At 50.7% G+C, this 22,114-nt stretch overlaps 1 protein-coding gene, 1 long non-coding RNA gene and 4 other non-coding genes across 7 annotated transcripts; 3 read left to right on the top strand and 3 right to left on the bottom strand.

The window, feature by feature from the left end:
* Window positions 1-3,550: 3,550 nt before the first annotated feature.
* LOC125105933 (U1 spliceosomal RNA) lies at window positions 3,551-3,714 on the bottom strand. The gene has a single exon (XR_007129172.1). It is a non-coding gene; the product is annotated as a U1 spliceosomal RNA (small nuclear RNA).
* Window positions 3,715-6,173: 2,459 nt separating this feature from the next.
* LOC125104499 (translation initiation factor IF-2-like) lies at window positions 6,174-8,143 on the bottom strand. The gene is made up of 3 exons (XM_047737083.1): window positions 7,789-8,143; window positions 7,264-7,667; window positions 6,174-6,535 (listed from the first exon to the last, which is right to left on the bottom strand). Exons 1-3 carry the CDS (start codon window positions 8,141-8,143, stop codon window positions 6,278-6,280), a joined length of 1,017 nt encoding a protein of 338 aa, XP_047593039.1. The 3' UTR covers window positions 6,174-6,277.
* TRNAY-GUA (transfer RNA tyrosine (anticodon GUA)) lies at window positions 7,689-7,778 on the top strand. Its single transcript is given in 2 exon segments — window positions 7,689-7,725; window positions 7,743-7,778. It is a non-coding gene; the product is annotated as a tRNA-Tyr (tRNA).
* A 786-nt stretch (window positions 8,144-8,929) lies between the features above and the next one.
* LOC125104582 (uncharacterized) lies at window positions 8,930-12,636 on the top strand. 2 transcript variants are annotated; one of them, XR_007128658.1, is made up of 4 exons: window positions 8,930-9,503; window positions 10,031-10,267; window positions 11,507-11,592; window positions 11,971-12,636. It is a non-coding gene; the product is annotated as an uncharacterized LOC125104582 (long non-coding RNA). The 2 variants fall into 2 exon arrangements; XR_007128657.1 differs by lacking the exon at window positions 8,930-9,503 and having other exon boundaries at window positions 9,705-10,267.
* Window positions 12,477-12,640, bottom strand: LOC125105932 (U1 spliceosomal RNA). Its single transcript, XR_007129171.1, has one exon. It is a non-coding gene; the product is annotated as a U1 spliceosomal RNA (small nuclear RNA).
* Window positions 12,641-18,502: 5,862 nt separating this feature from the next.
* LOC125105931 (U1 spliceosomal RNA) lies at window positions 18,503-18,666 on the top strand. The gene has a single exon (XR_007129170.1). It is a non-coding gene; the product is annotated as a U1 spliceosomal RNA (small nuclear RNA).
* Window positions 18,667-22,114: the final 3,448 nt, after the last annotated feature.

The raw sequence follows: 22,114 nt of genomic DNA, 5'->3' as shown, positions 1-22,114 counted from the left end.
CTTGCGTGCGCTCTCTCTCTGGCAAATAAATAAATAAAATCTTTTTTAAAAACCTGGAAAAAGTTGATGGAATGATGATAGCGGATTTCATTTCTTTAAAATAATTTGTCCTGGGGCGCCTGGGTGGCTCAGATCTTGATCCCAGGGTCCTGGGATCAAGCCCCACATCAGGCTCTCTACTCAGTGGGGAGCCTGCTTCCCCCTCTCTCTGTCTGCCTCTCTGCCTACTTGTGATCTTTCTCTGTTAAATAAATAATAAAATAGGGGCGCCTGGGTGGCTCAGTGCCTTCGGCTCAGGTCATGATCTCAGGGTCTTGGGATCCAGCCCCGCATGGGGCTCTCTGCTCGGCAGGGAGCCTGCTTCCTCCTCTCTCTCTACCTGCCTCTCTGCCTGCTTGTGATCTCTGTCTGTCAAATAAATAAATAAAATCTTTAAAAAAAATAAATAAATAAATAAATAAATAATAAAATAAAATCTTAAAAAAAAAATACCTTGTCCTAGGGGCGCCTGGGTGGCTCAGAGCCTTCGGCTCAGGTCATGATCCCCGGGATCCTGTGATCAAGCCCTGCATTGGGCTCTTTGCACAGCAGGGAGTCTGCTTCCTCCTCTCTCTCTCTCTGCCTGCCTCTACCTACTTGTGATCTCTCTCTCTCTGTCAAATATATAAATAAAATATTTTAAAAAAAAATAAAATACTTTGTCCTAGGAATCAAACTACAGGATCTAGGAAGTGTTGTCAGTGGTATTGCCTGTTCTGTAAATGTGGAAACCTACTGTCTACAATATCTGAATGGTATTGGTCCACAAATTTTTTTTTTTTTTTTGGTAGACTGGTTTACTGCAAAATTGGGTGGCTTTGTAACTTTGTAACACTTTGTAGCCTTTAGCTGACAACGAGTCCCAAATAGTTTGCTTCAGTTTCAAAATTATTTCAATGTGTCTGCTGAGGCCTTATGTCCCTTTGAAGCAAGGGATTGTAACAAAGCCAAAGTGTCCATTTCACATTGGCCTATATATAGTTTGGAAGGCTACCAGCAAATCATCTACATATTCAATTATTATAGATCCCTCTAGGTGGGACATATTTCTCTAAGCGTTCCTATAAATGACTACAGAAAATACGAAAGCCCTGATTTCCTTGAGAAAAATCCTCTCCATAAAGATGGGATTCCACAAGGAAAAGCCAAAAGAATTTAGACTTGTTCACCAGAAGGACAAAAACAAACAAACAAACAAACATGCAGAACAATAGGTCAAATGCAGAAATAAGTTTTGCAGATGACTGTACTTAAGGCCAAGATAATAATTCATAGTCTGTCCTTATGTGAGAAAGAGATTACTTAAGAGAAAGACCTACCTCCTGCAAGATATCTGGCTTCCTATATTTTTCCACCTGCTGCTGCCCCTTGGAACAATTTGTTACTTAAACTGTAACCCTTGGAGGATTTTACTAGTTGCCAAGCACATTTAGATATGGCCTTAAGAAATACATATACTGGCAACAGGTCTTTGGGGAGAAGGACGATATACGACCGTGAAGCTGGGTAGCTGGGGATGCCCGGTTCGCTCAGGGCGGGAGGCGCCCCTTCACAGAAGCCGGGCAGCCGGGAACGCCCGGCCCGCCCAGGGCAGAACGCCGCCTGCTTCAGGGCAGCGGAGCACCCGGGAACGCCCGGGCAGCTCAGGGTGGAACGAAAACCGCCTGCTTCCCTTTTCCGTTATCGCTCCTTTCTCTTCCCAGAAGCTCCCGTTGTTAGTTAGATGTGTCCTTTGAATATGCTTGGTTAACTATAAACTTTACCTTCCTCCTCGCTTGTCTATGGGACTGATGTTTGACTTTCATCGGTCCTTCTGTTGGCTATTGTTTCTATCCAATAAAAGTGAGACTGTGGAGTTGCTCGGGGCAGCAGTCCTTTTCGCCTGTTGTCCTCTGCTCCCAGTCTCTTGCAGCTGACTTGTTTGTGCCTAATTCTTCTCCCGTCGCCGACTGGAAGTGGCACCACCATCATAGCTCATACTGTCCCTTGCAGTGTCTCTAGATCACATGGGGTACCCAAATGTGGGGCAGCGTTTTGGTGGAAAGCGGTGGCTTGGGCGGTCGAAGAATTCACCTGAGGCAGAACAAAGGAGAGAGAAGTTTATCCAATATACCACAAGGGAGTGGAGGGCAGGACAGCAGAGGAGATGATGTGTCCGTGAGGAGACAGTGGGTAGGGGCTGTTTTCAGGGGAGGGGGAGGCGAAGAGGTATTGGTGATATATGGAATTTTCCCTTTTTTTTTTTTGGTAACTGTGCCTGGTTGTAAGTAGCCCACTGGTTAGTTAGGGCCTACAGATATTTTGAGGTGGGTCACCTGATGGGCTTTCTATTCCTCTGGGGGTCACTGTGGGCCCTTTGTACATTCCATCGCTCAAGCCTGTTTGCCTGAAAGTGGCACCTACATTCCTAACAAGACGTTAAAGCATATATTACTCATTCTTACTCAGTATCTTAATATTGGAGAGGGTCAGAAATATACGAAAGAGCAAGGGAGAATTTTTGTTTCATTTTATGTATAAAGATTTTATTTGAGAAAGAGTGAAAGATCACTAAGAGGGGCAGAGATGCAGAGGGAGCAGGAGGCTCCTCAACCAGAGGGGAGAACAATGGGAGATCCATCCCATGACCCTGGGCTCCTGACCCGAGCTGAGAGCAGACCCTTGAGCGACTGAGCCACCGAGGCACCCGGTATTTATTTATTTATTTATTTATTTACTAAGTAATTCGACATCTCTTACCTGTTGTGTGGCCACAAGACTTTCTACCTGATTCACTCAAATCAAGAACCGCCAGACCAGTCCCATTTTCAACGCCAGATTGCTCCTGCCAACTCTGTGAATGCGCTCTACAGAGGGGGAAAGGAAAGAAGCAGTTTTTGTGACAAAAGCGTTAAACCAGACTGCAATGCGATTCCGGATCCTGGCCTATCTTCCTCTCTCTGCTGAGAAGGAATTCTCACGCCCCACGTGAAGGGCAAATCTGCGTCGGTATCAAGGGCCTCCCATTCCTCCCCAGGCACCTGTTACCTGGCCAGCTTGGGTGTCGGATTCTCAGTGGGTGAGCGACCTTCTGGAGGATAGTCCTCATCGTCTTCCCCACCTTCAACGTGGAGCCAGCTCCCGCTATTGCAAGAACCCAGCCGCTTACCTCCCTCCTAACCTCCCTTCCATTAAGAACTGGCCATCACCCCGTATTGACTGGAGAAAGCTCAGCTCAAAATAGAGAGACAGGGGCACCCGGGGGTGGGGTGGGTGAGTGGTTAAGCGTCCGCCCTCGGCCGGGACCGTGACTTCAGGATACTGGGATCTTATTCGTGTAGTTCCCTTTTTCACGGCGTGTGCTTCGGGCGGCGTGGGGAGAGGGGGGCGGCAAATGGGAGTAAGGTGACACGACAGGTCTCCCCCACAGCGACCTTCATATATGGGAGTAAGGTGACATGACAGATGTCCCCCACAGCGACCTCCAGAGATATGCGACTGAGAATAAGCCTCTCCTTTGAACAAGCAAAGCCAGGGGAAAGCGCGAACGCAGTCCCCCACTACCACAAATTATGCAGTCGAGTTTCCCACATTTGGGGAAATCGCAGGGGTCAGCACATCCGGAGTGCAATGGATAAGCCTCGCCCTGGGAAAACCACCTTCGTGATCATGGTATCTCCCCTGCCAGGTAAGTATGAGTTGCTCCCCGCGCCCCCCACGCACCCTCGCGCCCCACCCGCTCCTTACACACGGTCACTTCCCTCCCGCCGCCCCCGCGACCCCCGCCCCCCGCACCACCCCCGCCGCCCCCTCGCCCACCCGCGCAACCACGGCGGGCGCCTTTGTCGGGCCCCACGCGGGCCCGGCGGGCTCGGGCGGGACGGGCCCGGCAGCCTCTGCGCGCCTGCTCCTCTGCATACGCCACGCCCTTGTCGTGACGTCCCCGAGCCCTGTCCCCGGCTCTGGGACAGCGGGTGTCCTCGTCCCCGCCGAGGCCGCGGATGCCTGGGGGGCGGACGCCCAGGGTGACCGCACCTGGAGGGGAGACCCGAGAACGCGGGGTCTCCCGGAGCCCAGCGGGAATGGTGGTGGCTCAAGACTCGGGTTTGGTCTCGCCTTCCTTTCCGCGAAAAGAAAATTTCAGCCCCTTTTTGTCCTCGCCTGTTCGAGACTCGTTTTCAAACCGAGTCGAAAACTCAGGAGAGGCCTTTCTGACGGTCGGCGTTAAGGGCTAAGCCGCCCCAGTAAGATGCGGCAGTGGCAGTGTTTCTTTCTGGGGTCTTCCCAAGTTTCACTCGGCGTCCGAACATGCAGTCGCCCGATCCAGGAACGCGGGAGGGAAGGAAAAGCGTCCTGCTGAGTTTTGAAGAAAGCACATGAAGCAACGCGCTCCGCGGTGCCCTTCCGCCGCAGCCTGTCCGGTGTCCCCGGGGAGCCCCGGCGGTCCCGCCCCGCAGCCCGCGCACAGGCTGGTCCCGCCCAGTGCCCTCTGGTCCTTTCCCACTCGGACTCTGTCAAAGATGAACGCAGCAGACGACAGCTACAGTGGTGAAAAAAGATTTTCCTCAGGAACTGCTGACAGGAGGGGAAAGAGCTGAGCTCCACCCGCATCTGTGCGCAGCATGAGACGAAGGGGGCCCGGGACCGTCGGAGAAGTGAAAAGTGACACCCGGTCGTTCAGTAGGACCGCTGTAGTGTTAGCTGTGTGTGTTAGCTGACAGCTGAACTGACAGGTTAGGGGGCTACCGTCCCACAGAGACTGGGACATAGGCCCCAGCCTTCACCATTACAGCTCAAAGGAATGGCTCTCAGGCCTTGAGAAGGATCCTTTGGAGTCCTAACAGACCCATGGTCACAACTGCAAGTGCTTTTTACTGAATGCCCAAAGAGGGACGCCTGGGTGGCTCAGTCGGTTGGGCGTCTGCTCTGGCTCAGGTCATGATTCCAGGCTCCTGGGATGGTGGGGTCCAGCATCGGGCTGCTTGCTTGGCGGGGAGGATGCTTCTCCCCCTGCCTGCTGCTCCCCCTGCTTGTGCTCACTCACTCTCTTAAATAAATGAAGTGTTAAAAAATATATATATATACGTATATATACGTGTGTGTGTGTGTGTGTGTGCGCGCGCACACACACACACACACATATATATATAAAGAGAGAGAGAGAGAGGGAGGTTGGGGGCCTGTGTGTCAGGTGTCTACCTTTCTCAGGTGGGAGGTCACTCTTAGGGACAGAACCTTATGCCGCTAGAAGCTATGCTAGAGCCTGGTCAGATCTCAGGAAAGGAAACAGTTTGGAGGGATTGTTATGGGCAGAGAGGAGAGTTCTACAGTTCTCAACTGAAGAGACCCTGTTCTGTGATCAAACAAGGTAACTCTGCACCTCCCCCTGGCTGAACCCTGGCTCCTGGCCCCTCCTTGTGCAGTCTCATTGCCTCTTCGAGGACGAGGACGTGGAGAGTTTGTCCGTTCGACAACCCCTGGCTGAATATAGATGCATACTTTGGGAATGGGTGACAAAAGACAAAAAGGCCTCTGGGCACTCCTCTATTGTAGGAGGGACAGGGGGAGTGGGAGAATACTGACAATGGACACAATAGGTACTTAAGTACTCTGGTAGGTGTTAGGAGCTGAGAAAAGAAAGCATTGAGGAGAGAGAGGGGATCTGGAGCGGAGTTAGGGGCACAGGCAGTGAGGTGGATTGGGTGGTCAGAAGAGGCTACGTTGAGAAGGTGCTCTGTGAGCAAAGGCTGGGAGGAGGTGAGGGAGTGGGTCATGGGCTATCTGGGGAAAAGCATCCAGAGCACAGAGGTCAAGCTGGAGCAAAGGCCCAGGTAGGACTGTGTGTGAATAGCAAGGAGGCCCTGTGTCTAGAGCAACATTGAAGGGTTGGACAAAATTAGAGAGTCAGAGAGGTGACTAGGTGGGAGTAAGATCATGAGGGTCTTGAAAATCATTGTAGGACTACCTTTCTATGGCTTTTGGAGGGTGGGGGCGGGGATTAAGAGAAAGCAAGAGAGCAGGGAGGGGAGGGGCAGTGGGAGAAGGAGAAAGAGAAGCATAAGCAGGTTCCAAGCCCAGTGCAGAGCCGATCCTGGGGTTCGATCTCACAACCCTGAGATCATGACCAGAGCTGACATCAAGAATCAGACACTCAACCCGCTGAGCCACTCAGGCGCCCCTTGGTGGATAATATTTGTATTTCCCCTTGGAATTCAGCTACCTGGATGTTCCAACACTGCTTTAGCCAGCTGTTGGTGTCTCAGCTAAGAAGGCCCGGCTCCGTTTCGCCCGGAAATCCACCACAGGTACTTACTGCTGCTGAGATCACCTTGGGTACAGCTGACAGACGCTCTTGACTTGGACTTCCACCTCTGGTAGTGAGTGCCATCTGTAGTCCCTCTCGGGTGTGAGCCTTCCCTGGCTGGGTCCATCCCCCTGCGGAGCCTTTCCTCAGAACAGACCAGCCGGGCAGCTCCAGCGACCACTGCACTCCGCGATGATCATTAAGACTGGCAATCTGAGTGAACCAAAAGGTTGGTTGGTTGGTTGGTTGGTTGGTTGGTTTGCTCTGTTTGTTTGTTTAAGATTTTATTTACTTATTTGACAGAGAGAGATCACAAGTAGGCAGAGAGGCAGGCAGAGAGAGGAGGAAGCAGGCTCCCCGCTGAGCAGAGAGCCCGATGCGGGACCTGATCCCAGGACCCCAGGATCATGACCGGAGCCGAAGGCAGAGGCCTTAACCCACTGAGCCACCCAGGCGCCCTGTCTTTGTTTGTTTAAGTAAGATCTCCCCCCGGGCTTACTACTTTAAAATAAAATCTTAAAAAAAAAAAATAATAACTCTACACCCAGTGGGTGGGGGGTGTGGTGTGTGTGGGGAGTCGAACTCACAACCCTGAGATCAAGAGCTACATGCTCTACCGACTGAGCCAGCCAGGTACCCCTAAACTGAAAGGTTTTGAGCAGAGGAGTGGCTTGATCGGAATCTTTCCCCTCCCACTCCTCTTGGCACCGGGGGCGGGGGCGGGGGGAGTAATAATGAATTAAATTAAAAGAAAAAAACCTGGCTGCAAGGGTGAAAGCAGGGAAATTAGGAGACCTGCGGAATCCGAACGAGACGATCTTGGCTGCGAACGCCGGCATCATCGGCTGCACCACCACCAAGTGTCATTTTGGCCCAAGGGTTATTTTGGCCTGAAGGCGCCCACAAACCAGCAGGTAGCTGGGCGGTTCCAAGCCGCCTACCTGGTGCGCAATCCAGTGGGGTCCCCTCCTCCGCTCGGCAAGGCCTTGGTCGCCCAGCCCGCGCGTGGGGTTCGCCAACGCCCCTCCTTCCCCCTCTTTCCCGCTCCCGGGCCACGGACCCTGGTGGCCCCACCTGTAGAAGGGGGCGCCGGGAGGGCACCTGAGGCCACGGGGGAGAGCACGCGCCCAGGCGTCTCGGCCGCCACGCCCGGGATGCGCCCCCCCGCCCCCGCCCCCGCCCCGGGCGGCCGCCGAGCGCAGGGGATTCGCTGCCCCGCGCGGAACGGGCTCTGCGGCCGCGGGGACTCGGCTCTTCTCTGGGATGGCTTCGGAGCGCGTCAGGGCCCGCTGGACGTCCCGCACGGCCGCGCCGTGGCCTCCGTCATTTCGAGAAAAAGCCCGGCCTCAGGCCCGCCAGCGCGCAGCCTTCGATAGCTCAGCTGGCAGAGCGGAGGACTGTAGGCCGGAGAGGCGTGGACATCCTTAGGTCGCTGGTTCGACTCCGGCTCGAAGGACGCGCCCGACGCTTTTGCGCCGTCGGGGAAGCCACCGCCCCCTCGCGCCCGGCCCCGGCCCCCCGGCGGCCCCCCGGCTGCCTCGCCTTCCCAGCCCGAGGCCGGAAGCCCTTCGGGACCTTCGCCTCTTCGGCTGCGGGTGTGCCGCCGCCCCGGGAGCACCCCGGGCCTTCCTGCCGCCGTGGGCCGCCACGAGCCCTGCGGCGCTCCGGGTCCGCGCGGCTGCAGCCTCGGCTCGGCGCCGCCCGGTCCCACGCCCTCGGCGCTGGTTTCCCCCCGCGACTCCGGCTCCGCACCAGCAGGTGGCCCGAGAGGGTCTGCCTCCCGCCGGCCCGCGCGGCTGACAAGCGGACGGGTCCTCCCATGCGGCAGGGAGCACCGCGGCTTCCTTCAGGACAACTGTCCCTCTCGAGCTGGGGCCGTCTCCTACCCGGCCTCCGGGGACGGTCACCGCTTCTGTCTCTCCCAGCCGCCGTCTGTCTGTCTGTCTGTCTGTCTTTCTCCTTCCCTGTCTTTCAGGTGGTGTAGAAACATCCAGAATTACGGCGCCGGAAGAGCCTCTTCGCGGACCCGCTTACTCTGCTCGTGGGACAGAACTGTCACCCTGAGGTTTTCCAAGCCATCGCCAGTCGTGCGCTTGCTTCGAGGCTGACGTTGGCAGAAGCGAAGTGCAGCAGGGGCCTCCATGGGCCTGGCCAGTGTGGCTGAGAACGTCGTGGTTCCGTCGGTGTGAGGACGGGGTGCGGCCCGGGTACACTTCCGTTTTCCCGCGCCTTTGCACCTGCTCTCGTAGCCCTGGCGTCGGGTGGAAGGCAGGTGCTCCTGCTGAGGGAGCGCGGACTGCTCACACTCGGTACAAGCCTCCTCCCTACTGCGCTGGGGGTGCGGTAAACCCCCCACACCGATTCTCCGATTCTCTGGCTACACCCGATGGAGGGAGGTAGAAACGATGAGATATTTCCATCCTGCCCGCTTTCTGGCCACTGACCGCAGGGGTCTCCACCTGTAGGAAGGGATGGGGGGAGGAGGAGTGAGATCGGCGGCCACAGCGCAGACTTAGAGCTCAGACAGAGCCCGAGAGAGTCGGGGCAATGAGGGCTGAAGGCAGGGCGCAGGAGGGTGGGGGTAGGGGTGGGGTGGGGCGGGGCAGCTGCCAGCGTGGACGGGCACACACGTTCACCTCCTTGGCCCTCTTGCGGGTTCTGAGCAGCCGGCTGACTTAGCGCCGGGCCTGCAGGCTAGATTGGCAGGGCCTGAAGAGCCAGATCCTGAGGCCCAGCCAGAGGACACCGCGCGGAGAACATGGGCTTCACCTTGGAGCCAGAGCCAGGTTGCTGGGGGGAGGAGTGTGGGTGCAGAGAACTCCAGAGAATGGTCCTCCCTGTTCTCCTCCTTCCTGCGGGAAGGAGACTCCAGAATCTCGAAGTACAGGTGGAACGCATCCCAGAGGGGACTCCAATGGGACTCCAAGGGGAGTGTGGCCCTTGGGAGCCTCGGGGACCCAGCCACTGCCATCCCTGACCTCGGAGCCCACGGGCTCCTTTTCCCCATTGCTTCTGCCTCTCAGACTGAAGACTGTGTCTCCCCACACGTCTTCGTCTCCTGGCAGGCTCCTCTTGGTTCTCTCCCCAACCCAGTGTCAATCCCACTGTACCACTGCTAACTGAGATGGACTGAGCCATACTTTCCACGGGATCAGGAGGGCCTGCCAGGGAAGCCCAACAGGTGAAGACCTTTGAAGCCACAGAGAAACCCCAGCCTCCAAGGTCACTACCTACAGAGACCAGCAGACAGGAACCAAGGAGAACACCTTAAGACCTTCACTGGATGTGGCCCCTGATGGGATGTGGAGGGGTGGCATCCCTGGGGACCTCGCTCTGGCGCTTTGGGGAAAGAGCAGGGACGGGGGGGGGGGGGCGCAGGGCATTGGGTTTTGGTGACCAGCCAATGCAAGCCTGGGCCCCAGCATGGCCGACCCTTCCCGGCTGGGGTGTCATGGAGAGCAGCAGGGGGCTTCCAAGGTGCTGCCCCCCAGCCTTGCAAGTGCAGCGGTGCCTGCTACCCAGTCAGGTGGTGGCGGCACTGAAGTGAGGGGAAGGCTGAGCACCTGTGGCTTGCTGGGCCTCTGTGGGACTCTCAGTGGGTGGGGGGAGTGGTCTTGGGCACACGCTAGATGGGATCGGAGTGCAGGGGAGCCAGGGCAGGGAGTCCATCCCGGGCACTGGCATTCCCTTCTCTCTCTCTGACTCCAGGGCCTCTCCGGGAAGTCCAGAGAATCTTGACCCGTTTCAGGAATCCAGGTCGGTGGGCAAGGGAGCGTCCAAGGAGCCACGCCACCAGCATGGCCCTCACGGCTGGGTCTGCACCCGGCCTCGTCAAGCCCCGGAACGCGTAGCTGTGCCAAAAAGTAGAGCAACGTGCGGTGACCGACGTGGACGTGTCAGGCACACGAGGGCCAGTTTGAAAGGCTTCCCGCTGGCCAAATCAAGGTAAGGATAATAATGCATTATAATCTGTGGAATAAAATAGGCGCCAGGACACAGCAGTATCCGTGACCACGAAGCACCAGATCTTGGTCTTCAAATAAATAAAAGAAAAAGTAAAAGGAACCCGAGCTTCTTGGAGACCCACCTCGCTGCCTCTTTGGGTCTTCATTTTACTACGTGGTCTCCTATGTACATGTAAAAATCTGTACGCTTGCCTCCTCTTTCTCTGGTTTTGTTTTGTTTTTGTTTTTGTTTTTTTAATGCCTTAAGATTTTTTTTTAAAAAGATTTTATTTATTTATTTGACAGACAGAGATCACAAGCAGGCAGAGAGACAGTCAGAGAGAGAGGAGGAAGCAGGCGCCCCACTGAGCAGAGAGCCCGATGCGGGGCTCGATCCCAGGACCCTGGGATCATGACCTGAGCTGAATGAAGGCAGAGGCTTTAACCCACTGAGCCACCCAGGCGCCCCAAGATTTTTTTTAAAAAAGATTTTATTTATTTATTTGTTAGAGAGAGAGAGAGAGAGCACGAGCCCAGGCAGAGTGATAGGCAGAGGCAGAGGGAGAAGCAGGCTCCCCGCCGAGCAAGGAGCCCGATGTGGGACTCGATCCCAGGACGCTGGGATCATGACCCGAGCCAAAGGCAGCCGCTTAACCAACTGAGCCACCCAGGCGTCCCTAATGCCTTAAGATTTTATTTATTCGACGTAGAGAGAGCACAAGCTGGGGGAGTAGCAGGCAGAGGGAGAAGCAGGCTCCCCATTGAACAAGGAGCCCGACGGAGAACTCAATCCAGGGCCCTGGGATCATGACCTGAGCTGAAGGCACACACTCTGTGGACTGAGTCACCCAGTCCCGCCTCCTGTTATTCTGTTTTATGTCCATTTAATTTTCAAGTCCTGTGGAGACCCCAAAAGGATAGAAATAAAGTCCGTGTCCCCTACTGTTTGATCCAGGGTGAAGCAATGGATGAGCAAGAGAGGCAGGCATGTGACAGATATAAGGTGCTAACCCCTGACTTACCTCTCTCTGATGTCTGTAAAATGATCCCATTCTTCTCTCATGGGAGAAGGGGCTGAAGGAGGCTAGATTGGATGCTGAGGGTGTAGACTAGAGGATCCTCTCCCTGAGTCCAGGGACTGTTCTGTACAGCTCTTTTAGGGGCTCCGGCAAATGATGTTCAGAGGTACTACTGATGAAACGGGACAGGGAGTGCTTCCAACTCTGTGGTGTCTCTGTAGGAAGGAGAGTGTTGGTCATCTTACCTGTGGACTCAGAGCTAGAATCCAGAACCCGCTTGGAATCCACTTTTTAAAGCCTGGGATCAGTAAGTGAATTCATTCAGTATGTTGAAAGCCTATTATATGGCCATGGGCTATTCCAGGCAAGTGTGCATGGAGCGTCAACAAAATAGACCAGAATCCCAGCCCTGGGGGACTTACATCCCAGGAGGGTAAAATTAGAAAAGTAAAATATATACTATGTCAGATCAGTGCTTCCCAAACTTGAATGCCTCTAGAACCGAATGGGACTCTTGTTAAACTGCTGTGTTATGATCGGTAGATGGTGCCAAGGTGAGGCCTCAGATGCTGCTTCCTTGTTTGGGGGAGAGGGAGAACCTTTAGACAGGCTCCACGGAAACCCTGAGATGACCTGAACTGAAAGCAAGAGTCTGACCTGACGCTTCACTCCTTGCACCACCCAGGAACCCCTAGGACGGGGCATTTCTCCACCATGCGCCCACGGGACCAGAGGATGCTGAAATCGCTGGGCAGTGGACCACACGAACCAAGGTGACAAATCCTTGCAAGTAACCCCGCAAAGAAGAAGAAAAGGGGCTTTTTCCATTAAAAACAGCTGCCGGGCCTGGCTGAACAATGCACTTCAACTACAGTGCCAACGGAGAAAAAGGGAGAAAAAGCAAAAAAATCGCTGGGCAGTGGACCACACGAACCAAGGTGACAAATCCTTGCAAGTAACCCCGCAAAGAAGAAGAAAAGGGGCTTTTTCCATTAAAAACAGCTGCCGGGCCTGGCTGAACAATGCACTTCAACTACAGTGCCAACGGAGAAAAAGGGAGAAAAAGCAAAAGAACCACGCTGTGAATCCGCAGGATCAAGGCGCACCCGTAGGAATAGGAAAACCACAAACCACGACTCAGCACACCCGAAAGAATACAAGAGAAACCTTCCTTTGAGAAACCAGAAACGCCAGGGGAAAGCGCGAACGCAGTCCCCCACTACCACAAATTATGCAGTCGAGTTTCCCACATTTGGGGAAATCGCAGGGGTCAGCACATCCGGAGTGCAATGGATAAGCCTCGCCCTGGGAAAACCACCTTCGTGATCATGGTATCTCCCCTGCCAGGTAAGTATGAGTTGCTCCCCGCGCCCCCCACGCACCCTCGCGCCCCACCCGCTCCTTACACACGGTCACTTCCCTCCCGCCGCCCCCGCGACCCCCGCCCCCCGCACCCCCCCCGCCGCCCCCTCGCCCACCCGCGCAACCACGGCGGGCGCCTTCGTCGGGCCCCACGCGGGCCCGGCGGGCTCGGGCGGGACGGGCCCGGCAGCCTCTGCGCGCCTGCTCCTCTGCATACGCCACGCCCTTGTCGTGACGTCCCCGAGCCCTGTCCCCGGCTCTGGGACAGCGGGTGTCCTCGTCCCCGCCGAGGCCGCGGATGCCTGCGGGGCGGGGAGGAAGACCGGGTGTGTGGGCGCCGAGGATGTCCGCACCTGGAGCGGTGACTCTAGAAGACTGGTCTCTCAGCTCTGAGCAGTTGAGGGCCCAACTAGAGGGTGACCCCACCTTACCGAAAGCTAAAATATATCGAAAGTATATTTTGTTTTAGCCAGTTCCTCTGAACTCATCCTCACTGGCAGTTTATTATGCGGACTTTCCCATCCTGAAAATGTGACCTATAAGATTAATGAGGTTGAAGCTAGCAGAAAATTTAAAGCTTGTTTTTCAGAGAACGCTTTCCCCGTCATCAGTTTTTGTGTCTTTTCTGACCCTACTAACAATCCTACTGTCTCTGCAGAAGCCTGGATTCAAGGTCAACTATACGGTTCTCTAGCCTCCAACCCATATTGTTAACCCACGGTAATCAACCCAAGTCCCCATCCAGTTTATACCAGCTCTTGGAGCATGCCCATAGCCCCTTCTGCATGACCTATGATAATCTCCTGATGAAAGGGGCTGGATTTTGCTTTTTTCTGATGTTAAGTCTCCACCCTAAGGGAACACGAAAAGTATGTTATATATGCACTTGCTAAATGCACCTGCTCCGTCTTTCCTCGTGCATCATCATAACTTTCTCTGCTCTTTTCATCAATATGTATATAATGCGGGCCCTATGGTTATAAAAAAAACTTGTTCCCTCCCCCTTCAGGCAAGCAGATTGGTGGCTTGCTCTCCAATCTCCTCCTTTGGCTGCCTCTCAAATAAGCCCTTTCCTTACTGCAAACCTGATGTTTCAGTGATTGCCATTGTATGCACCAGGCAAAGGTTCAGTTACACTTGGGTTCAGTTACACTCTCCCCTTAAGCACTTAAGTAGTAAGATGTCCCCCAGCCAAATTAACAAGGATTATTTTTCATGGCATCTTCCTGAGTAAGCCTGTCAGAATCTACTTTAACGTATGAACTTCTTCAACGTACACAAGTGAGCTTAGTAAAACCTAATGGAGGGGCGCCTGGGTCAATGGGTTAAGCGGCTGACTCTTGATTTCCACTCGGGTCATGATCTCGGGTGGTGGGATCTAGCCCCCAATTTGGCTTGCCCGTGTAGAGCCTGCTTGTATGTCTCCCTCTGCTCATCCCCACCTCTCTAAAAAACAAACAAAAAACATAAAGAAACCCCTCAAAAAACCAAAAACCAAAACAAACCCTCAAACGCCCTAAGGGGGAAAAAAAAGTTAACCTTGAAACCAGGACAAAGTGCAAACTTCATCCACTGAACAAATTATGCAGTGGTCAAGTACATAATGCTGCTAAAACAGAAAGTATTTTAAAACACTTGAAAAATTGCAAGTATACTATAAGTATACTCTTCTTTTTTCTAGCCAATTCACAGTTTCTGAAACATTCCAGTTAATCTGTTTAACTATTTCTTTTTTTTTTAAAGTAGACTCCACGCCTGGTGTGGAGCCTAACACTTGAGCCTGAACTCTGGACCCTCAGATCAACACCTGATCCGGGATCAAGAGTTGGAAGACTGAGCCACCCAGGTGACGCACTCTCATTTTGCCTTTAGATGGTGAGCCAAACACAATTTTTTAGATCGTAAACTGTTAACTTTTTTAAAAATCTCTGCTACTCTGTCCATTGAGAGATGGGTTTATTTCTTCCCCTGGAAACTGGAATGTAGTGACTTGCTTGACCCAGCCAATGTGGCAAAAATGTTCTTCAGGGAATTCTCTCAATGTGGCAAAAATGTTGTTCAGGGATCAGAAGAAATTTTACCACTTCCATTTGGGTGTCTGGGAACCCTGTCTGGGAGACTTGAGATACCATGGAAGAAGGCTTGATTACTTTGAGGCTACCATGTTGTGAAGAAGCCAAAGGCTTTGCGGAGAAAGATGCATAGAAAGAGAGGTGCATAGCTAGTCCCCAGCTGTTTCAGTCTCAAACTGAGACCCCAAACACCAGGGAGCAGAGTAATGCCTGCCAAAATTGCATATTTGCGATCCAAATTGATGGCAGTTATTGTTTCAAAGCTCTCAAGTTTTAGGGTGGTGTTTTTGTGCACCAATACAGAATGGAACAGGGAGAGAGAAGCAAGCAAACAAGCAATATGAAGTAGAAGAGAGAAAAAAAGTGGTTAAGGGATAGAGGAGTTGGGATGCAGAGAAGGGACTGGGGTTGAGGGCTCAAAGTTTTATTTTTTATAATTCAGAGTTTTGTAACTCTATTAATCTTTTACATATATTATTAAATTGCAGCGGGGAAATCTCTAAAATTGAATATGAGCATAATTGAACTTAACTATCTTAGATGAATGGTGTAACCACACTGAAATAAACAGAAATAACCAATTGAAATGACTTTTGGACATAGTACATTGACTATAAATATCTTCAAGTCCAAAGACAAGAAGTGCAAACAAATACTGAACTGGCCCATAGTAGGTTTGTATTTCATAGCTACCTGGTTGTAATAATTCTGTACTAATGTTGCATGTATTGTAGGTTGAGCTAATGAGTCAATGGATGTTGGGGAGTCAAGGTCCTCACTGCTGAAGAAAAGAGATACAAATATGGAATGATGGAGGGCAAACGGGGAACCATGTGTGTTCAAGTGAAAGTCAGAATTGAAGGTATCGGTATGGGCTCATTATTTTTAAGAGAAACAGATACGTGTAGGAAACATGTATTTTTTTTTTTTACCTCTGCCCACTGAAGGCGACTAGAAGCAAAGACAGTAGCATTAAGTATACCTACTACCATGATACTGCTTTCTAAATGCCATTCTCCACTGAAAAGAACCAGGCCTCTTCGGAGAAATAGATAATTTTCAGGAGTCAAGAAAGGTACAAATGGCCCTGGAACATTTTGTGCCAAAAGATAAGGAAATGCTCCAAAAATTTTATGGACATGTCAAAAGTATACAGTAGCCACCCTGCACTTGATCTTAGCCCAAAGGCCAAGCAGCAATCCACAGTAGCCCCCCTAAAAGGGGCTTTCATTGAACATCAAAATAAATTTTAAAACAGTTATGGGTTACAAACAACTGAATAAAATGACAACCATGAGTTTATATTGACAGTACATAGGGAAGGAGGGAAAGTTCTTTCTTACAATACAATGTCAACTAATAAATGACTGATAGAATGAGAAGATCACCAGTTGTCAATTATGATGCAAGAGTCATCAATGAATGCTAAAAACTCTTGTCAGAGGGGCGCCTGGGTGGTTCAGTTGGTTAAGGGTCTGACTCTTGGTTTTGGCTCAGGTCATCATCTCATGGGTGTTGATATCGAACCCCCCCCCCCCACTGCTTCCCCCCTTATCCCCCGCTGGCTCCCACACTCAGTGGGAAGTCTGCCTGAAGATTCTCTTCCTCTGCCCCTCCCACTACTTGCCTGAGGTGGCCAAATAGACACCTCGCTGAGTGGGGAGCCCACTGGGAGGCTCAATCCCAGGACCCTGAGGGGGTCAGCTTTAGCTGACACTTAATGGACAGGGCCACCCAGGCACCCCTAAGTAATCAATGTTAATACTACCAATAATTGAACAAACTGAGTCATGTGCCTCCGAATGTGATGCCCAGAGGAGGACACTATGTTAATTTGCTAGGTCTGTCATAAAAAGTACCACAAATAAGATCGCTTACAAAAACAGAAATGTGTTCTCTCACAGTTATGGAAGCTAGGGGTCCAAAGGCAAGGTTCCCGCAGTCTCTCTGAGACTTTGCATAGAACCTTTCCTTGCCATCCCCTAGTTTCCTGTGGTGACAGTCAGTCTTCAGCCTGCAGCTACATTACTACCATCACTGCTTCTGTTATCAGATACTGTTCTGTGTGCAAGTATCTTTACATGGCATTTTCTTCTTATAAGGAAAACAGTCACAGTGGATCAGGGCCTACTCTAGTGACCTCACCTTACTTAACAGGATGGTAACCGCAAAGATCATATTTCCAAATAGAGTCACATTCATAGGTGCTGGGGTTGAGGACTTCAACATATTTTGGGGAGGGACATGAGCCAACCCATAAAAGACACAATATCATTTCTGTGGTGTTCCTGTCAAAAATGCATACCTGAAGGGTGCCTGGGTGGCTCAGTTGGTTAAGCATCTGCCTTTGGCTTAGGTCATCATTTCAGGGTCCTGGGATCAAAACCCTCATCGGGCTCCCTGCTCATAGAAATAAGTAAGTAAGTAAGTAAATATATAAACAAGTAAAATCTTTTTTTAAAATAAATAAGTAAAATCTTAAAAAAATGCATACCTTAATGTACTTATGAGGAAACATGGGACAACTCAAAAACTGAAGGATATTCTACAAAATAACTGGCCTGTAGTCTTCAAAAATGCCTACAAAATGAAATGCAAAGAATTACCTGAGAGCTATTTCAGATTAAAGAAGGTTAAAGAGACTCAGTAATTGAAAGCAATATGTGATTTTGAATTTTCCTTTGCTATAAAGGATGTTATTGGGACAACAGATGGAAATGGAATAACTCCTGTAGAGTAACAATATTGTATCAGTGTGAATTTCTTGATTTTGATAATTTTCCTTTTTTCAATTAAAAAAAAAAAAAAGCTTTACTATGTTTCCTTGGATCTTTATGCTTCTAGAACCTCAGGGGAGTCTTTGCTAACCCTATAATCTCTAGTCCCGTCTCTTGCCTTGCTTTGTTCCTGAGCAGCAGTCACCCAAGGACATACAACAGTTCAATCATTTTGGTCATATCTGGAAAGGATATTTACACTTGATATCCAGATAGGATCTCCTTGTATAGAAGAAGAAAAGGTAAATCTAGACAGCCTGAAAGAGGTAAGCTCACCCTGCAGGATGGAAATGTGACATTTTTTTTCCTTTGGTTTTCAGAGACTATTCAACACCTGTCCCCAGTCCATGCATCTACTCTGCGAATGGACTCCTTGCCCTGATGCTTTCTGTTCGAATGTTATTTCACTGTTGCAAGATTAGGTTACCACGTAATCTGAAAGGTCACAATGGGGGTTAAAATAATTTTATGTTAAATTGGTGACAAAACTCCCATCTTAGTATTTAACGTCAACTCCGTTGCTATTGCGTATAATTTTTGCCGAAAGGAAGGTGAGGCCAAGCCCGAGCCCTAACCATTCCCCGTGGAGCCTTCAACTTCTGGGCGCCCCGGGACCCGTCTTCTCTGGTCTCCCAGGTCCTGACACCCTCGCCGTCCCCCCCCGACCCCGCCCCCCCTGCCCCCCCTGCCCCGCAGGCATCCGCGGCCTCGGCGGCGACGAGGACACCCGCTGTCCCAGAGCGGGGGACAGGGCTCGGGGACGTCACGACAAGGGCGTGGCGTATGCAGAGGAGCAGGCGCGCAGAGGCTGCCGGGCCCGTCCCGCCCGAGCCCTCCGGGCCCGCGTGGGTCCCGACGAAGGCGCCCGCCGTGGTTGCGCGGGTGGGCGAGGGGGCGGCGGGGGTGGTGCGGGGGGGCGGGGGTCGCGGGGGCGGCGGGAGGGAAGTGACCGTGCGTAAGGAGCGGGTGGGGCGCGAGGGTGTGTGGGGGGCGCGGGGAGCAACTCATACTTACCTGGCAGGGGAGATACCATGATCACGAAGGTGGTTTTCCCAGGGCGAGGCTTATCCATTGCACTCCGGATGTGCTGACCCCTGCGATTTCCCCAAATGTGGGAAACTCGACTGCATAATTTGTGGTAGTGGGGGACTGCGTTCGCGCTTTCCCCTGATTTAATGGTATAACGGAAGGCGGTGTTGACTTTCTTCTTGGATATCTTCTTCGTAGTCGAGTAATCGTCTGCTTTTAAGTCTCGAAATTGGTGTTTAGGCAACTAATCTCGAAATTGGTGTTTAGGCGTTTAGGCAACTAAACACTAGGTTTTGCAACTAATCTCGAAATTGGTGTTTAGGCGTTTAGGCAACTAAACACTAGGTTTTTCGCTCGGAATTCCATGTTAGGCAAAAAGCTTTTCTTTTTCTTGTTTTGTCTTTTTGTCTTACTTTTTTGTGTGTGTGTGTCTCTGTCAAATGTGTTAGCAGAGTCTTCAAAACAAAAAGTACACAAATATGCTTGTGCTTTTGAGTTTTGGCTTTACTTTGAAAAAGTGTGAGTAGGAGTTCTAACTTAGGAGTTTATAAATGCTTTTTTTTTTCTTTTTGCTTTTTTAAAGATTTTATTTATTTATTTGACAGACAGAGATCACAAGTAGGCAGAGAGAGAGAGGAGGAAGCAGGCTCCCCGCTGAGCAGAGAGCCCAATGCGGGGCTCAGTCCCAGGACCCTGGGATCATGACCTGAGCTAAAGGCATTGGCTTTAACCCACTAAGCCACCCGGGCGCCCCTGCTTGGTGTTATTCATAAGGCCTTGAACCACTCTAATTCCGCTAAAGCAGTTTTCCTCTTAAACCAGCCAGACTTGTCTTACTAATACTTTAAACTGTTTAACCTGTAGTGCCTCTCTCCAAAAATATCAGCTTGAGCTCAACTTCTATAGTTTTGCTATAGAACGTTAATATTGTATAAGCTTTTCCAAACCAGGTGCAGACATCTAGCCCAGTCTATAAGCCTTACTGGGCCTGACCCTCTTTTTCTTCCTTTCAAATTTTTAATTCAACATATAATGCATTATTGGTTTCAGAGGTACAAGTCTGTACTTCATCAGTCGTATGTAATAGCCAGCGCTTATTACATCACATGCCCTCCTGTGTCCAACCTCCAGTTACCCCATCCCGCCACCCTCCTTTCCAGCAACCCTCAATTTGCTTCCTATGATTAAGTCTCTTTTTGTCTCTCTGGTCTCATCTTGTTTTATTTTTTCCTCTCTTCCTCTATGATCCTGTTTTGTTTCTTAAATTCCAGGTATCAGTGACATCATATAATTGTCTTTCTCTGATTGACTTATTTCACTTAGCATAACACCCTCTAGTTCTGTCCATGTTCCAAATAGCAAGATTTCATTTATTTATTTATTAAAGATTTTATTTGACAGATACCACAAGTAGGCAGAGAGGCAGGCAGAGAGCGAGAGAGAGGAGGAAGCAGGCTCCCTGCTAGCAGAGAGCCCCATGTGGGGCTCAATGCCAGGACCCTGGGATCATGACCTGAGTCAAAGGCAGAGGCTTTAACCCACTGAGCCACAAAGGAGCCCCAAGATTTCATTTTTTGATTTTTGTGTAATATTCCTGTGTGTGTGTGTGTGTGTGTGTGTGTGTGTGTGTGTGTACATACCACATCATCTTTATCCACTTGACACCTAGATCTTTCCATAGTTTATTATGGGCATTGCTGCTATAAACGTGATGCAGGTGCCCCTTCGGATCACTACATTTGTATCTTTGGGACAAATACCCAGTAGTGCAATTGCCGTGACCCACTTTCCTTTGCAATTTCCTCTCTTGCCATCTCACCCTCACTGCAAATACCCCACAACCTTCACTCCCTGCCCTGCCTCTCAAATTTCTCGTATCAGAGAGATCATATGATAATTGTCTTCCTCTGATTGACTTATTTTGCTTAGCTTAATAGAGGACTTAAAGTTTTTGACAAGGGAGTCAAGGAAAGTCTCTCTGCTACATACTCCTATTTTTCTTTGCTTGCTCATCATCTGCACCCAAAGCTCCTCACTCCAAAATGGCAGTCTCATCCGGCAATTCTCTGAGTTTATTTGTCCATTTGTAGGTCCTAGGACCATAGCCAACTCCTTAGAATCCCTAACTCTTGAGTTTAAGTTTATTGGAATCAGTAGATAATGACCCAACTTTTGTGGAGCAGAATGAACATGCTGTAAGGGCATATCCCTGAAGAGGCCCATGAGTCCCAGAAAAGAGAAAAAGAGTTCCTCAACAGGTATGTCCTTGACATCACTGTGACTCAGGGAGAGTATTCTACTTCTCAAAAAAGTTGGGTGGAACAACAATTGAAAACCAGAGAAATCCATGGCATGTGAGTGGTACATGATCCCGTAAGAGTTCAAAGCAGAGAAAAATACCCATGTAGAGGGAGAGTCTGAAAAGGCATTGTGGAAAAGGTACAGAGCGAGTTCCCAATATTGCAGCATCTCATGGCTGAAAGGTAGCCTAAAATGTCGTTCTGTCTAGTTACTGACCTATCTGTTGCTTGCAAATGGATCTTGAAGGATAGATAGGGTTTGGATAATGGAATTTATAGTAGGAGAGGGAGCTCCAAGAAACAGCATAAACAAAGGCCTAGTGATGGAAGGCATGACACATAGTTCTTTTTTTTCCCCCTGGGACATACTCTTGAATCAGCAAATTGTGTTGGTTATGTATAGGGATATCAGTTTGGCATAATGTAGGGAAGCATTGTGGAGAGCCAAGAATACTGCAAGATGAGATGAACAGATCAGCAGGTAAAGGTGAACTATTAGGACTTTAAAAAAAAAGATTTTATTTAGTTATTTGAGATAGACTGACAGCAAGAGTGAGATTGAGAGAGAGAGAGAAAGAGAGAGAGAGAGCACAAGAGCGAGCATGATCAGAGCAGGGAGGGGCAGAGGGAGAGGGAGAATTGGGCTCTCTCCACTGAGCAGGGAGCCTGACAAGGGGCTCCATCCCAGGACTCTGGGATCATGACCTAAGATAAAAGCAGATGCTTATCTGAGCCACCCAAATGCCCCAAACTATTAGAACTTTTTAGGAAGGAAATTGCCCAGACCAAAGCTGTGTTGGAAAGGGTTACTCTGCCAGTAGAGAGTGGCACAGACTGGAAAGGGAACAAAAGTAAACGAGGCTGTCAATCAGGAGCCTACATCAGTAGTCAAGGTGAAGGGTGGGGAGATGGGATTTTAATGAGAGCGGTTACTAATCGATCCATAGGGCTTTGGGAATTGAGGGCTCACGGAGGGGTTGAGGAAGGAGTCAACCAAAATTCAAGCCTGTAGTAGTTGTAAGGATGGAGAAAATGACATGAGGAGCAATCAAAGGTCAAAATAGCTGCTGGCTGAGGTATAGAAATGGGGTGGAAGATGCTCAGTTGGATTTGGACTATGTTGATTTGAATTGCCAGTGGTACCACGGTGGAGATTATCTACCCAGGCAACTGGAAATCCATTATAGTACCCGAGGAGAGTGCAAGGACCAAATAAAATGGGTAGTTATCTGAACGGGATCATGAAGAGGGAGCTTGAGAAGAGGCCAATACAGAAACAGGGCAGCAAA

This window comes from Lutra lutra, chromosome 7 (genome assembly GCF_902655055.1).
Source record: "Lutra lutra chromosome 7, mLutLut1.2, whole genome shotgun sequence".
Taxonomy (NCBI): domain Eukaryota; kingdom Metazoa; phylum Chordata; class Mammalia; order Carnivora; family Mustelidae; genus Lutra; species Lutra lutra.
Note: the sequence above shows the minus strand (reverse complement) of the source record. Positions and strands in the feature narration are given on the sequence as shown.